Source organism: Microtus oregoni, unplaced genomic scaffold (assembly GCF_018167655.1).
Source record: "Microtus oregoni isolate MIOR12 unplaced genomic scaffold, Mior012 000058F_ref0000040, whole genome shotgun sequence".
Taxonomy (NCBI): domain Eukaryota; kingdom Metazoa; phylum Chordata; class Mammalia; order Rodentia; family Cricetidae; genus Microtus; species Microtus oregoni.
Genome location: NW_024543834.1, coordinates 2,102,668 through 2,117,129, shown reverse-complemented (window position 1 = coordinate 2,117,129; position 14,462 = coordinate 2,102,668). Strand labels below are relative to the sequence as shown.

The window sequence follows — 14,462 nt, the reverse complement described above, 5'->3', positions numbered from 1 at the left end:
GGCAGCGAGCTTGGGGGGAAGCTGGGAGACCCAGGCCGGCTCTACCTTTCTTTCTGGAAGGGGAGTCTGTTTTGTTCATTGTCTGTGTTGTGCTGGCAGCTAGGGGCTTGAGCTCTTCAGCCACGGGGAACGGTGGGGCCGCAGCTCCTAACGCCTCAAGATCCTCCTCGTTCACAAACTGCATTTCCGTCTGCGCCTTGCTCTGGTGAAGCAGCGGGCCTGGGGCCAGTGTTGGCGACTGGTCACTAAAGGTGTCTGAAGACTCACTATGAATGGCCTGAAAGCGAATTTTATCAGGAATCTTCCGGCTCCCTAAGGGACTGGAGTCTTTCATCTTGTGTGGAGAAGATGACTAGACAAAAGGAGAGAAAAAAAGAGGAGAGTTGAAAGCCCCCCGCAAAGAGCCAAGCTGAGGCACCAAACGGCGAGAGGTCAGAGTCAAGGATTCGTGATGGACTCTTCAACGCCAGAACAGCCTGGTGGGTCCCATGCCTGCCTAGAGAACCTAGGGTCACAATTTCCACAGCAAACATGCTTCCAGCGCAGATGGCACAGTCCTGGTGTCCTATCTCTCCCATCACAAAAGCCATACCAAACACACCTGGCTCCCAGGCTTTCACCTCCGTTGCCAAGACCGAGGGCTGGACAGCACACATGGTCTTTGTGGGGATGGCAGGGCTGTGGACACTTGGCGTCCAACACCAAAGATAAGTGAGAAGACACTCTGCCGCACGGCATCTCCACCAGGGCGTGCGTGCTGTACTGAGGAGCACCCCACGCCCACCCCACGCTTGCCAGCTCCCACGAGCCCTGTGCACTCCCTGCAGCTCTTTGGTTTCCTTATTTCCCTTGTTCTCCTGAGTCTAGGCAGAACTCAGTTACGTTTATGGCTAAGAGTAAAAAGTAAGAAAGCACAAGAAAGAAAGAAAACATCAGCTGACAAATAGGAGTGAGAGGGCAGGGAGGTAAATGATGGGCCGATGGGCCGGGTGAGATACTCTACAGCAATGAGAACAGATGCAGGACAACGGGGGCGGTGAGGAGGGGGAAGCCCTGCAAAAGCAGCCCCCGTGCCTGCAGGGCAAGAGGGCGCTCAGAAGGGTAAGGCTCTCCATGCTGCTGGCCGCCCACAGCCTCTCTGGGACCAGGATCAGGCTGCACACACACACACACACACACACACACACACACACACACACACACTGTCAAAGTACAAAACTGCATACGTCAAACCTGCAGCTCTCCAGACACATGTATCCCATTTCAATAAAGCTTCTCCCCCAGTGACTGACAAGGACCTGGTGGTGATGGGCTTACATGAGAGGGGAGTGCACAGGATCCACAGTACACTCCACAGTGCAGGGATCCACAGTGACAGAAAAATGTAGAAAAACAGAAACTGATGCTCACCAGCAGGCCTCTCCCTATCTGCTATCCCTGGATCCCTCGCAAAGAAAAATAAATGTCACAGGTTTGCAGTTAGAACCACCTTGCCAGAAGGGGCTGCCCTGCCCCTTCACTGTCAGTTGTGACACATACTGGAAGTGCATATGCTCAAAATAAACATATTCACCGAGTCAGAAGCCCAGCTCCACATCCCTTTGCAAGGCTGGGATACTAACTCCATGCAGTAAAAGCTAACTCAGAAATCCTCAGTGTGCCGCGGAATGGAGATTAAAAGCTTACCTTGGCAGCCTGCGGCAATTCACCCCAAAGCCAGAGCATTTCCAGGTTACTCTTTGGTGTGGACCTGTCTGCAGACCTACTAACCAATTCGGAATCGCTCTTTGGTGTTGAGGGACGGGAGCCTGAAGGACTTAAGAAAACACAAACCCATCATTCGAGTGAGAAAAGAAAAATCTTTGTCCCAATTTTTATCCCAGTGTTCCAGCAACCCAGAAAATAGATCTCTGCCGCTATTCCCATCTGACAATCCCTCCTTTGACCACCAGAGGTCAGTGTGCACCATGTCCAACAAGGTGACCAGCCTTGGAGCCAAATTAAGAAAAAAATGAGGAGCTATATTTTGGGGAGAATAGGTGAATAGAATCAGAACTTGAAACTCTCAGAATAAGAGGAGGAGAAGAGGAGGAGGAGGAAGAATCAGAGAGGAAAAGGGAGCGGAAAAGCAGGAGAGAGGCTCTTGGGCACAAAACACTGTCCTATGCCACACCTGGCTCCCTCAGGCTCCCATCTTCCTATCAAACAGCTCAGCTTTCAGCCAGGCCAAAAGGGTCCCAGCCAGTTGATGCTGCATCCCAGGTTAAACACTGGCTTTGAGAACTTCATTACACTGGATCACGAGGCAGCTGTCTCCAGGAACACATCAAAAGGCTCTGTGGACCCAGCACGCTGCTCGGTCTCAGGCCAGCAGGGACGGCGATGCACCTCACTTCCACACAGCTCGGTTTCACGTCTAACATTGAACCAAGCCCTGTGTCTATCCAGCCAGATTAATGGGCTACGAGAATCAACTTAGGGCCACATTCTCTCCTCAGACACCAAGCTGAGAGGCAGGAAGAAGTGGCTGGCGCCCAGGTTTCCTCTCTCTGTATTCTCTCCAGCACTTTCTCAAGGAGAACACGGCCGCCTTTTACACAAAGCAGGAGGCAGCTTCTCCACTGGCCCATCTGTGTCCCCACCCTTACTCCCACCACACTGAGTCTCACTTATCTAAGTCAAGTTCCATCTCCAACTCAAGATGGCGTTTCCTGCCACCACAAGCAGAGGTCCCTTGGCAGTACGCACAATACCACGGCCACATGTAGCCTGTATCTATCTGAGAGATTTTCTACATAGCTAGCCTGGCCCTGACACTTCCCCGAAGCCAGACTACAGGCTGTGTGGCCCTCATTTCACACTGATGTATAGGACCCCTTCCCTTGGCCCGCTGACCACTGATTGTTCCAATGAAAGCACCCTGCCATGGGGTGACCCTCACGTTCCAGCCCTGTCTGTGAGGGAGGAGGCTCCTGGTACATCATAGCATGAGAAATTCTACAATGGACCCATACAACACATACTACACACGCACACATGTGCACACACACACACGCATGCACACACACACATGCATGCACACACACACGCATGCACACACACACGCACACACACGCATGCACACACACACACACATGCGCACACACACGCATGCACACACACACACACACACACACACATTTAAAAATAGTTTAAGGCACAGTGGAGAAAGGGAGGTGGGCCTGGCAGTGCACATCTTTAACCCCAGCAATTAAGGGGCAGAGGCAGGCAGATTGCGTTGAATTCCAAGCCAGCCTTGTCTACACAACAAATTCTAGGCCAGCCAGGGCTACACTAGTGAGATCCTGCTTCAAAACAAACAAAATCCACAGGGCGTTTTTTCTCTTTGGGGGGCTGGAGTCAGTAAATACTTAAATGTGAAATTAAATTTAAGTTTTAAGTCAAATGAAACTGTAAAAGTTATGTTTCCCAGATAGGAATTAATCAATGCTTACTTTGATAATAAAAGTGGAGGAGGAATGTCCACAAAGTTAGCAAATACTGGGGAATAAGAGGAAAAATCTCAGACACCTGATCCTAATAAAAAGGAAAAAAACCTATACCCTAAGACCCATCCTATGCCATTCTTCTAAACTCCATTCTAGAAACGCTGGGAAGAGTGTCTGACTCCATTCTGCAGACAGCTGATAGGCTGTTTAAATATTTATAGTAAGTGGCTCGACTTATTTACTAAAGTGACATTCTAAAAATAGCCTACAGACTTGTCTGCCAAATGACCCACCACAGGAAAGATCAAACAGTCTCAAGTTCCCTGTCCTGGCTTTCAAGGCCACCCAGAGAGGTATGTAGATCACTAGAAGGATTTTGAACAAGTTCAATCAGATCTCAGCAGTGCAGAGCACATGCTGCTCTTCTAGAGGACCCAGCTTAAATTTTCCTTCCCAACGCTAGTTCCAGGGGTCCATCGCCCTCTTGTGGCTCCCTAGGGCACTGCATTCATGTGATACACGAACATACATACAGGCAAACATTCATACCCATGGAAAGTAAATAATTTCAAATAAATAGACAAGACTAATCACTTATGGCTCACAGTGAAAGGAGGTATGTATTTTTCATAAGTAAGTTGGTTAGTGAGCAAAATTGATTTTATGTATTAGATCAAACTTTCTATTTCATAGCAGCTGTCAGTAAGTTCTTCACAAGTCACGGGGTTAAGGGAAAGTAAGACAGAGAGGTTAGATCACGGCTTATGTAAGAACTGGTCTACCTTTCCGAAGCACGGAAGTGGGAAGACTGTGGAGGGCAAGAGCTAGAGAGAACTCCCTCGGCCACTACTGCAAGGTGAGGGGGAGTCCTCTGGCAATCTACCAGGCTGCTGGAGGCACCGAAAGATGCACAACAAAAAGAAAGAAAAAAAATAATAACAGGTCAGTTCAATGCAATCTCCTATGGCTGCTTCAGCAGCTCTCAGCAATAACAATTCTAAGAAGGGGAAGCATTTGGCTGTTCAACAGCAAAGGCGAGTCTATGTTGAGATCAGTGGGAAATAAACATGAACCTTCTATGAGGTAGAGTCTCCTATTACCAAGGTTGACCTCAAACTGTTCCTCTTTCTCCACTTCCCACTTGACGGGGTTATAGGCATGTACCACTATGCCTTGTTTTACCCTGTGGTGGGGAGTGAAGCCAGGACTTCACATATGCTAGGCAAGCACGCCCCTAACTTGAGCTACTCCCCCGGACGTGAGCATTAACTTTCTGGGTTGCAAAGACAGGAAGCTGCCAAAAGACCCATTGGCTTCCCATTTTATCCTGTGTCCTGAGAAAAGACAAGATCAGCTATGTCTGGTTGAAGCTGGGCACTGAATCAAACTACATGATCCAAAGACTTGAACATGGGTCCTGTCTATGGTCTCCTTAACAAAAACACATCATTCTGAGTGTGGACATGAGTATCTACTTAACCTAATGTATAATCCATTTAACAACAGTCACAATCTTATGCTACCAGTATCCTGGACTCATGAAGCAAAGAAAGACAAACATTCTCTGGGCTGGTTTGAAACATTCTGTTTGCGTTCGTCAGGTTAATGAATTGATTTTTCAGTTGGCTAGCAGTTTCCTAAGATCCTGCATTGTTTTCTTCCTAAACCCTAGGTTTTCTCTTTGTAGGGGTCATCTCCCCTGAGCCAAGACAAGAACACATGAGGCATCTTAGAAATCCTGTCCTACACAGTGAGCACTGCTCACATGCGGCCAGCTGAAAATGACCTACGCTGAGTCACCGACCTTAAAGACTTAAAAATATCTCGCTAATGAATTTTGTGTTTTGCTTTGTTTGTTTTTCAAGGCAGGGTCTCACTGTGGAGCCCTGGCTGTCTGGAACTTGCTCTGTAGACCAGGCTGGCCTCAGACTCACAGAGATCTGTTTGCCTCTGCCTCCTGAGTGCTGGAATTTGTGTGCCACCATCACCCAGCTCAAAATACCCTGCTAATGTTTTTAAATAAACTTCTACAAAATATAGGTCAAATAAAATCTACCTTTGAAATTACTTTCATGTTTTTATAGAGGTGTGTGTGTGTGTGTGTGTGTGTGATGTATGTATAGGTATCCACAGAGAGGAGAAGGAGGCACAGGATCCCTGAAACAGGAGCTACAGGCAGTTGTGAGACACCCAAAGTGTGTTTTGGGAATCAAACTCGGGTCCTCTAGAAAGCAGGCGGTGCTCTTCACGTCTGAGCACATATAGTGGCTGAGTCTTAACTGTCAGCAGGACAGAATCTACAGTGACCCGGGAGATGGGCTCCTGGACAGGACTGTGGAGGATTACTTTGATTTGGTTAACTGGGATCGGCAGATCCACCCCACTGTGGGTGGCATTATTCCCTGCGGGATCCTGGACTCCATGAAAGGAGAAAGGGGACGAAGGACTGGCACACGTTTATCTCTCTGCTTCCTGACGGTGGATGCCCTGTGACCAGTGGCCTCAAGCTCTGCCTTGACTTTGCTGCAGGAAAGACCAGACCCTTGAACTGTGAACCAAAGGAAACTGTTTTCCCCTTAAGGTTTTTTCTCTCGGGGTATTTTATGACGACAATAGGAAAAGAAGTTAAACCAGAAAACGTTTAAGCTACATACATGTAGCTAAGCAATAGGTTCCTAATGGCAGGGCTGACATCTACACAGGCAGCCCCCCGTCCCTTGGCAGACCACATTTCCTGCCAGTCCAAGCTGGAATCAGACATGGGACACACTACACTACAGCCCACACTGCTGGCCGTTGCTGCCTCATTCTCAAGATGTCGCTGAGCAAACTGGAACCAAAAGGGGTGCTTTGGCAAGGCTGGCAGCCCACACTACAGACCCAGGGTGCAGCCGCTGCCATTCTAAACTACAAGTACACCACAGTACCAGGTGGGACAGCCCATGGATGGCACAGCCATGTGCTTCTCAGCATCTTCTCCACTACCTCCACAGCCCCAAGCATCCTGAGCAAGTTAACAATCTGTCCTCTACCCACCACGACAGTTAAAGCTGTGGTCCCTTAGGGGCCACAGACCATTATGCCCAGGATTTGTCTGCCACTCAAGAACCAAGCAGTTTTCACCCTAGCAGGGGTAAGCCTGTCCCATGGAGAGCATGGGATTTCGATCTATGTCCTTCCTAGGCTCTGGGAAGAAGCACTCTGAAGGCCCTCCTGACCTCATAGGTGGCATGGCTCTGAGAGCCTCTAGAGTCTTTGGGAAGGTCAGGTGTACTCTGTGCGGCTGCAGCTGGGCTCTCGGGTTCATATGGGCACTCCAGGACAAATGGGAGGGCATTTCAGGGAAACATGTGGTCCTGAACCCAGCAGTGTGGATTAGCTGTAGGCAGTATCCCCACAACAGTCCTGAGTGACGTCAGAGAGCCCCAGCAGCAAAGTTCCTACATTTGAACTCCACTTCAGGGCTAAGGACCAAGGCCAGGTTGGCCGTGCTGACCTCTCCTGCTGCCAATGGGGATTGGGTAACTTAGCAGGTTTTTCTTTCTTCCTGTATGCCTTCCCCCACAGAACCTTGCAACATGTCTGCAGATTGAGTCTAGATTCGATGCAAGGCATATTTTCTGATCCTAACGATTTTCAGTTTTAATTTTTATTTCTGGGTTTTCTGAGACATGCTTCCTAACGCTGACTTCTAGACCCTCTAGATCAGAAAAGGCAACCTCTGACACAGAGAAGCAACTTACCTGGGACTGGGGGACCACTCTCGATCTGAATTGGGGTACGATGCTGACTGGGGATATGATGAAATTGAGGGGAGATTTTCCTTAGGAATATCGTCTTGGAATGGTGGCACATCATTAGGGAGAGTTCTGGGGGTTAAAAAAGCCAAAAGTTACCAAGGGCAGATTCACAATAAAGCCAAGTTTCTTCTTGAGTACATCTAAGGGCTTCATCAGTCAGCAGGATCTCTGTCACACTCAGACACATTCTAGAAAGTGAGATGGAAAGGGAAAAGGTGAAATGTCGGCATATATAAATGTGTTTGTGCATGGGTGGATTGTAAACTCAGTGATTTCACCAGCGCATGAACATGGTGAGCATGCTAGTGAAGTACCACTGATCCTCAAGCACGTGTGTGTATCCTGGAGCACCCTCAAAGTGTGTGTGTACTTCTGCAGCACCCTCAAAGTGTGTGTGTGTGTGTGTGTGTGTGTGTGTGCGCGCGCGCGCGCGCGCGCGCTCACACATGGTAGGCAGGCACTCTACCAGTAAACTAACTGAGTTACTGCCTACTTTGCATATTTAGAAATAGGGTCTCACTAAGTCACTCTGGCTCGTGATCCTCCTGCCTCAGTTTCCCTGGTTCTGGACCTCCTGGTGTGTGCTACCACACCTGGCTACCACACCTACAGCCTCTTGCTGTCACCTTTCACACTACCCCTCACCAGAGCCTAAGTGGCAGGTCAGCCAGAACTGGATGCAGATGTTCCAGAACATTCCCATATACAGGGGGAATGCCATTTAAATAAACAAATCACACAGAACTGGATCCTGATGTTCCAGAGCATTCCCTTATACAGGGGGAATGCCATTTAAATAAACAAATCACACAGAACTGGATCCTGATGTTCCAGAGCATTCCCATATACAGGGGGAATGCCATTTAAATAAACAAATCCACACAGAACATGCTTTATGTCTATTCGGGTAAATCAACGGCATTAATAATGTGCATCTTTGACCTGAACACGACTGTAAAACTCCCTGGCCTCAGACAGGAGCACAGACCCCACTCCCACAGAAGCCATCTGCCTACACCTCTGGTGCTGCTGGAACTACCTGTGGCCAGGCTCTGAAACGGAAGCCACAAAGAAAAGGCCATTATAACCAGCCCAAGCCAAATAGTCCCAGTACCCACAGTAGGTTAAATGCTACAGTTCGTAAAGGCGATGATGACAGCCAAGTTCCAGTATAAGCCAGAAAAAAAGGACATCTGAGGACTGGAGGGTGTGGCTCCATTGGCTGCTTGCCTATCAAGTTCAATCCCAGTACAACAGAAATTGAGAGTCGCCTACACCTATGATCCCAGCATTTGGAAGGTAGAGGCAGGAGGACCAGAAGTTCAAGGTCATCTTCAGCCACATAAGATCCCAGCTCAAAATATAAAATACAGCAACAAGGAAGTGGAGGAACATTCCATCCCTGGTGTTCTCTATCTTTTCTTTATGTTAGCGAGACATAAAAATTATCAAAAGCCACATGGAATTATATAAAAATCTGAGACAGCAAATAATATTTAAAATTTAGTTTTCAAAATTGGCTTTTTGCACCAAAATACATACTTACAAACAGAGCTTTGTGGCAGTCTTAGAAGCAAAGCAAACTAAAAGGAGACAGGCTCATTAAATTTAGGAATAATTCAAATTATAACGGAAAGGTTTGCTTAACATAAAGTGAGTTTGGGCTCCAGCCACCTTTGGCTCTGAGTTGACTGAATACCCTCTGGGCCTACAGATCTCCCTCAAGGCCACATGCAGAGTTGGGGCTCAGGGAACAATAGCCAGGTTCTGGACAGCCAATGAGAGGGCAAAGGGTGCCACAGAGATGCTTGGTGCCACAGGCTTGATCCCCAGCACCAATAAATAAATCACAATGCTGAGAAAACAGTTGTGTTCATGAAATACTCATCTGCTGATTCTTGTGTCTCGATTCTATTTCAGATAGCTGAGGTCATCAGCCACGGAGGAATGGTGTGACTGACTGTGTCTTAGATTAAAAAACTAAAACAAGGCTTCATCCCCTCCATGCGGGGTCCACTGCCTGCCTGCAAAAATTCAGTCTAAGATGCCTAACAGAAAAACGAAAAGTTAAAAAAAAAAAAAAACTATGGCTGGGCAATGGTGGCGCACGCCTTTAATCCCATTACTCTGGGAAGCAGAGGCAGACAGATCTTTGTAAGGTCGAGGCCACGCTGGTCTACACAGGGAGCTCCAGGAAAACCAGGGCTGTTATACAGAGAAACCCTAACTCAGAAAAAATAAATAAATAAATAAATTGAGGGAAATCATCTTTAAATGTAACTCATTTGGGACTAGAGATATAGTCCAGTTGGTACTTGCCTCGCACGCCTAACTCTCAGATTCAAATCCAGCCCCATCTGACAGAGCATGATAGTGTATGCCTATAATCCCAGCATCTGAGAGCAGGGGCAAGCTGGTCAGAAGCCCAAGGTGATCCTCAGCTACAGACTCAGCTCAATTTGTTGAAAAAAGAAACTAGCTCACCCTCCTCCAGCCCAGAGCCCGTCTTCCTCAGCTCAGCTCACCCTCCTCCAGCCCAGAGCGCGTCTTCCTCAGCTCAGCTCACCCTCCTCCAGCCCAGAGCCCATCTTCCTCAGCTCAGCTCACCCTCCTCCAGCCCAGAGCGCGTCTTCCTCAGCTCACCCTCCTCCAGCCCAGAGCGCGTCTTCCTCAGCTCACCCTCCTCCAGCACACAGACCGTCTTCCTCAGCTCAGCTCACCCTCCTCCAGCCCAGAGCCCGTCTTCCTCAGCTCAGCTCACCCTCCTCCAGCACACAGACCGTCTTCCTCAGCTCAGCTCACCCTCCTCCAGCCCAGAGCCCGTCTTCCTCAGCTCACCCTCCTCCAGCACACAGACCATCTTCCTCAGCTCAGCTCACCCTCCTCCAGCACACAGCCCGTCTTCCTCAGCTCACCCTCCTCCAGCACAGAGCGCGTCTTCACGCCGTTTACCTGCTTCCGTCCATCGGTGCTGTGTCCTCATCAGAGCTCATCTCTATGGGAAACATGTCTTCATCCTCAGACGTGTTGACGTTCTCATCTCTTTTGAGATTGTCCAACTGAGACTTCCTCCTCCTTTTCCTCCTCTTCTTCCCCAGGGAACCAGTGGATGGGGTGTCACTGGGAGGCAGGCCCTGGGCAGCTGTGGTGGGATCCAAGCACCTGATTCTATCCACGGAGTTCCTTTTCAGCTGGCTTTCCATTCGAGAAGCTCCTTCCGACAGGATGGGAGATGTGGCCAGATACATGGGGATGACTTCCTAAACAGGGCACGTGTAGTGATATTTTATTTGTAGTTTAATAAATAAAGCTCACTTGAAGATCAGAGACCCACAGACCAGGCAGTGGTAACACACACCTTTAATCCCAGTAGCCATGCTAGTTTGTCATAGAAACCAGGTAGTAGTGATGCACGGCTTTAATCCCAGCCCTAGAGAGGAATATAAAATGGGAGGAGCCGGGCGGTGGTGGCGCACGCCTTTAATCCCAGCATTCGGGAGGCAGAGGCAGGCGGATCTCTGTGAGTTCGAGACCAGCCTGGTCTACAAGAGCTAGTTCCAGGACAGGCTCCAAAGCCACAGAGAAACCCTGTCTCGAAAAACCAAAAAAAAAATAAAAAATAAAAAAAAATAAAATGGGAGGAAACAGCTCTCAGACACAGTCTCATTCTGAGATTCCTGGAGGCAGGATCGCCACTTCAGACTGAGGTAGAGGTAAGAGCCAGTGACTGGCTGCTGTTTTGCTTTTCTGACCTTCAGGTTGAACCCCAGTGTCTGTCTCTGAGTTTTTATTAATCGTGCTATATTTGGTGCCCAACATGGGGAAGAATTCAAGACCCTGAGGTTAAGAGTCTCGTGCTACAGGCAGGTGTTCAAGAGTCCCGTTAACACAGGTGAAGGAGGGCCATGACGAAGGGAGAGAGACACAGCAGGACAACACAACATCTCATGGTTACGAGGATCAGAGCCATGAAGTCCTCAGATACTGTTTTATATCAGCACAGCATCCCTATAATCATAACCAGCAGGCCATTGCCAGTGACGTCAGAGAAAAATGAGGGCAAAGTCGTGACACTGTTGCTGGGACCCAGGCACAGTTTTACGTTACTTTGAGTGTCAGAGTAAGTAGGAGTGGGTTTCAATGGATGAGTGGGTATGTGTGTGTAAGTGTGTGTTTTCACATTCCAGCACGAGGCCCAGTCTAATTAAAAAAAAAAAAATCCAGGTGACAGTTCACCTACAGGCCTGCCACTCCAGAGCACATCCAGCTGTGTAGCCAGTATGCTAGGAGACAGGGACCCCTCAGAGAGAGCTGGAGAAGAGTAAGACCTGCCACAAGCAGAAGGGGACAGTCGGTGACAGAGTATGCAGGTCCCAGCTCTCAGCAGGCTCCCAGCCGCCACAAATGCTGAGCCGGCCACTACACAGCCTCTGTAGCATCCAGGCCCCAAGAGACTCCTGACTCCCAGAGCCTAAAATGAGCCTCAGCCAGGAGCAATAGGAGGTTACAAAAATCTCAGCTAGGAAATTCAGGCCTTCCCATTTAGACAGGAGTTGCCTGGAGGCTGAGGGGCCGCAGCAGACAGTGGGGCAGAGCAGCCCTTGGCTTCCAGCCCAGAAGCAGTTCCCTCAGGCAGCAGATGACGGGAAGTCTAAACCTCGGATGCTGGAGCTTCCTTCCCAGTAAGAGACCAGCTGAAGTCTGGAACCCTGCCCAAGACTGCTTCACAGGGCCCCCAACAGGCTGTTGGGTGTCTTTCTCCGTCACACTCCACCCTACAGCATTGAGACACAGTCTCTCACTGACCCTGAAGCTGGCTGTTTCAGCTAGACTGGCTGGCCAGCCAGCACGGTCTCTGGATCTGCCTGTCTCTGCCCCCCAAGGCTAGGATCACAGCCACATACTGAGCTTTTTTTAAACTCGGGTGCTAGAGATCCAAACTCAGGTCCTCGAACTTGCAACGCGAGCACTCTTACACCACAGAGTCATCTCCTCGGGTCCAGCCCCTCAAAGTGTTAAACATTAAGCCACCACACAATCCAGTAATTTCACTCCTAGGTATACACTGGGGAGGGGTGGGGGTGAGACCAGAGCTTATGTTCTCACAGAAACTTGAATACAAATGCACACAACATCATTACTCACGCTCACCACAAGGTGGCGACAACCCAGGAGACGACTAGGTAAACGAAATGTGGTCTAACAAACTTCTGAGCCACTGAAATCACTCAACAGTTTGGGCCCAAAACAGGACTCGCTTGGTAAGGCATCTCTTGCGAAGCCTCACAATTTGAGTACCGTCTCTGGGATCCACGCAGAGGAAGAAGAGAACCCGCTCCCGAAAGGTGTCCTCTGATGTCCACACATGCTCTGGCACACACACACACACACACACACAAATAAACTAATAACAAAACTGAAATTCAGACATGTGCGGTTCCACGCACTGCACAAGGTGAAAGACATCAGGCACAAACGCAGTATCCCTGCATGGTTTCGATCAGAAGAAAACTCAAAATAGGGAGGACTGGCTGGTTTTGCATGTCAACTTGACACAAGCTAAAGTCATCAGAGAGGAAGGACCCTCAGTCAAGGAAAAGCCTTGATGAGATCCAGCTGTAAGGCATTTTCCATTTAGCAATCAATGGGGGAGAGCCCAGACCATGGAGGGGGTGCCACCCCTGGGATGGTGGTGCTGTAAGAAAGCAGGCTGACAAGCCGTGTGGAGCAAGGCAGTAAGCAGCACCCCTCCATTGCTTCTGCGTCAGCTCCTGCCTCCGGGATCCCACCCTGCTTGAGTTCCTGTCCTGACTTCCTTCAGTGACGGACAGCAAGGCTGAAGTGTGAGCCAAGTAAACCCTTTCCTCCCCAACTTGCTCTTTGGTCGTGGTGTTTCATCACAGCAATGGAAACCCTAAGACATAGGGACATGGCAACTGCTCTGGGCTTGGGTGCTGAAAGATTGAATATAAAGAGGTGGTACATTCAACATGGATTTTTTTTTTTCAGGTGATTACAGCATTCTGAAACTGAACAGAATGATGGCTGCGTTTATCTGTGTACCGACTAAAAATCCCAATGAAGCACACTTGTGATAGCTAAGACTGCTTGCTGTAAAAGCAAGAGAACTTGAGTTCAGATCCTCAGCATCCATAGACCAGCTGGGCATGAGCACACAGTGCCTGTACGCCAAGCACTGGAGGACCACGACAGGAGGGTCACCAGAGATCAGTGCCCAGCCAGATTCACCAGACAACAAGCTTCGAGTTCCGGGAGAGAGCCTGTCTTAAAACTAGGGTGAAAGTGAAGAGAAAGACACCGACATCCTCCTCTGGCCTCCACGTGTGTGTGTATTGGCACAATCACCAGTACACACGCACGCGTATACACCATACACGGACACATACCCCATGTGGTAGTTTGAATGTCAATGGGCCCCATAATCTCATAGGGAGTAGCACCGTTAGGAGCCACACTATTAGGTGTGGCTATGTTGGAGTAGGTATGGCCTTGTTGAAGGAGGTGTGTCACTGTGGGGGCGGGCTTGTGGGTTTCCTATCCTCAGGACACCACCCAGTGTCTCTGTTGCCTTCTGATCAAGATGTAGCCAGCACCATACCTACCTGCATGCCACCATGCTCCCCGCCATGATGAAAATGAACTGACCCTCTGAAACTGTAAGCCAGCCACCCCAATTAAATGTTTTCCTTAGAAGAGTTGCTGTGGTCATGGAGTCTCTTCACAGCAATAGAAACCCTAACTAAGACACACCATATACACACAGTAACAATAATAACAGAAAAAAGTATTTTGGTCACGTACTAAATTAAAATGACCTCTCACCTGGTCACTGTCAGTCTCCTGAACGAAAAAGGCTTCTCCATTGTCTCCCAGCTTCATGTGCAAATCCACAGACTCCCCGTTGATCTCTATGTCCACCTGAAGGGAGGACACAGAGAAGGACACAGTGAACGAACCTGAAAGCTGACACCTCAAGTCTCAGTAGGTGTCCCTCATCCAAATACACCTGCCCTGAGCACTGGGAAGGGAGGAGGGAGGGAACTTGGGTTTCTAAATGTGTATACTGGTCCTTTTTAATGCTGCCATTGTTGTTTTAGAACCTTCCATTCCCCACCAATGTGCAGCCATCCCCTCTCCTGGAGGATGAGAGAGG

General features: G+C 49.0%; 1 protein-coding gene across 6 annotated transcripts in view; it reads right to left on the bottom strand.

The window, feature by feature from the left end:
* LOC121438874 (phosphatidate phosphatase LPIN1-like) overlaps positions 1–14,462 on the bottom strand; it is a 64,881-nt gene that overhangs the window by 39,622 nt on the left and 10,797 nt on the right. For 2 of the 6 annotated variants that reach the window (XM_041639359.1, XM_041639361.1), the window contains exons 3-8: positions 14,132–14,227; positions 10,241–10,548; positions 7,232–7,357; positions 4,271–4,378; positions 1,687–1,816; positions 46–352 (exon numbers count right to left, since the gene is read on the bottom strand). In XM_041639359.1, coding sequence (XP_041495293.1) covers positions 46–352; positions 1,687–1,816; positions 4,271–4,378; positions 7,232–7,357; positions 10,241–10,548; positions 14,132–14,227 — 1,075 coding nt within the window. The remainder of the gene's footprint in view (positions 1–45; positions 353–1,686; positions 1,817–4,270; positions 4,379–7,231; positions 7,358–10,240; positions 10,549–14,131; positions 14,228–14,462) is intronic. The other 4 variants (XM_041639360.1, XM_041639362.1, XM_041639364.1 and 1 more) reach the window with 2 other exon arrangements.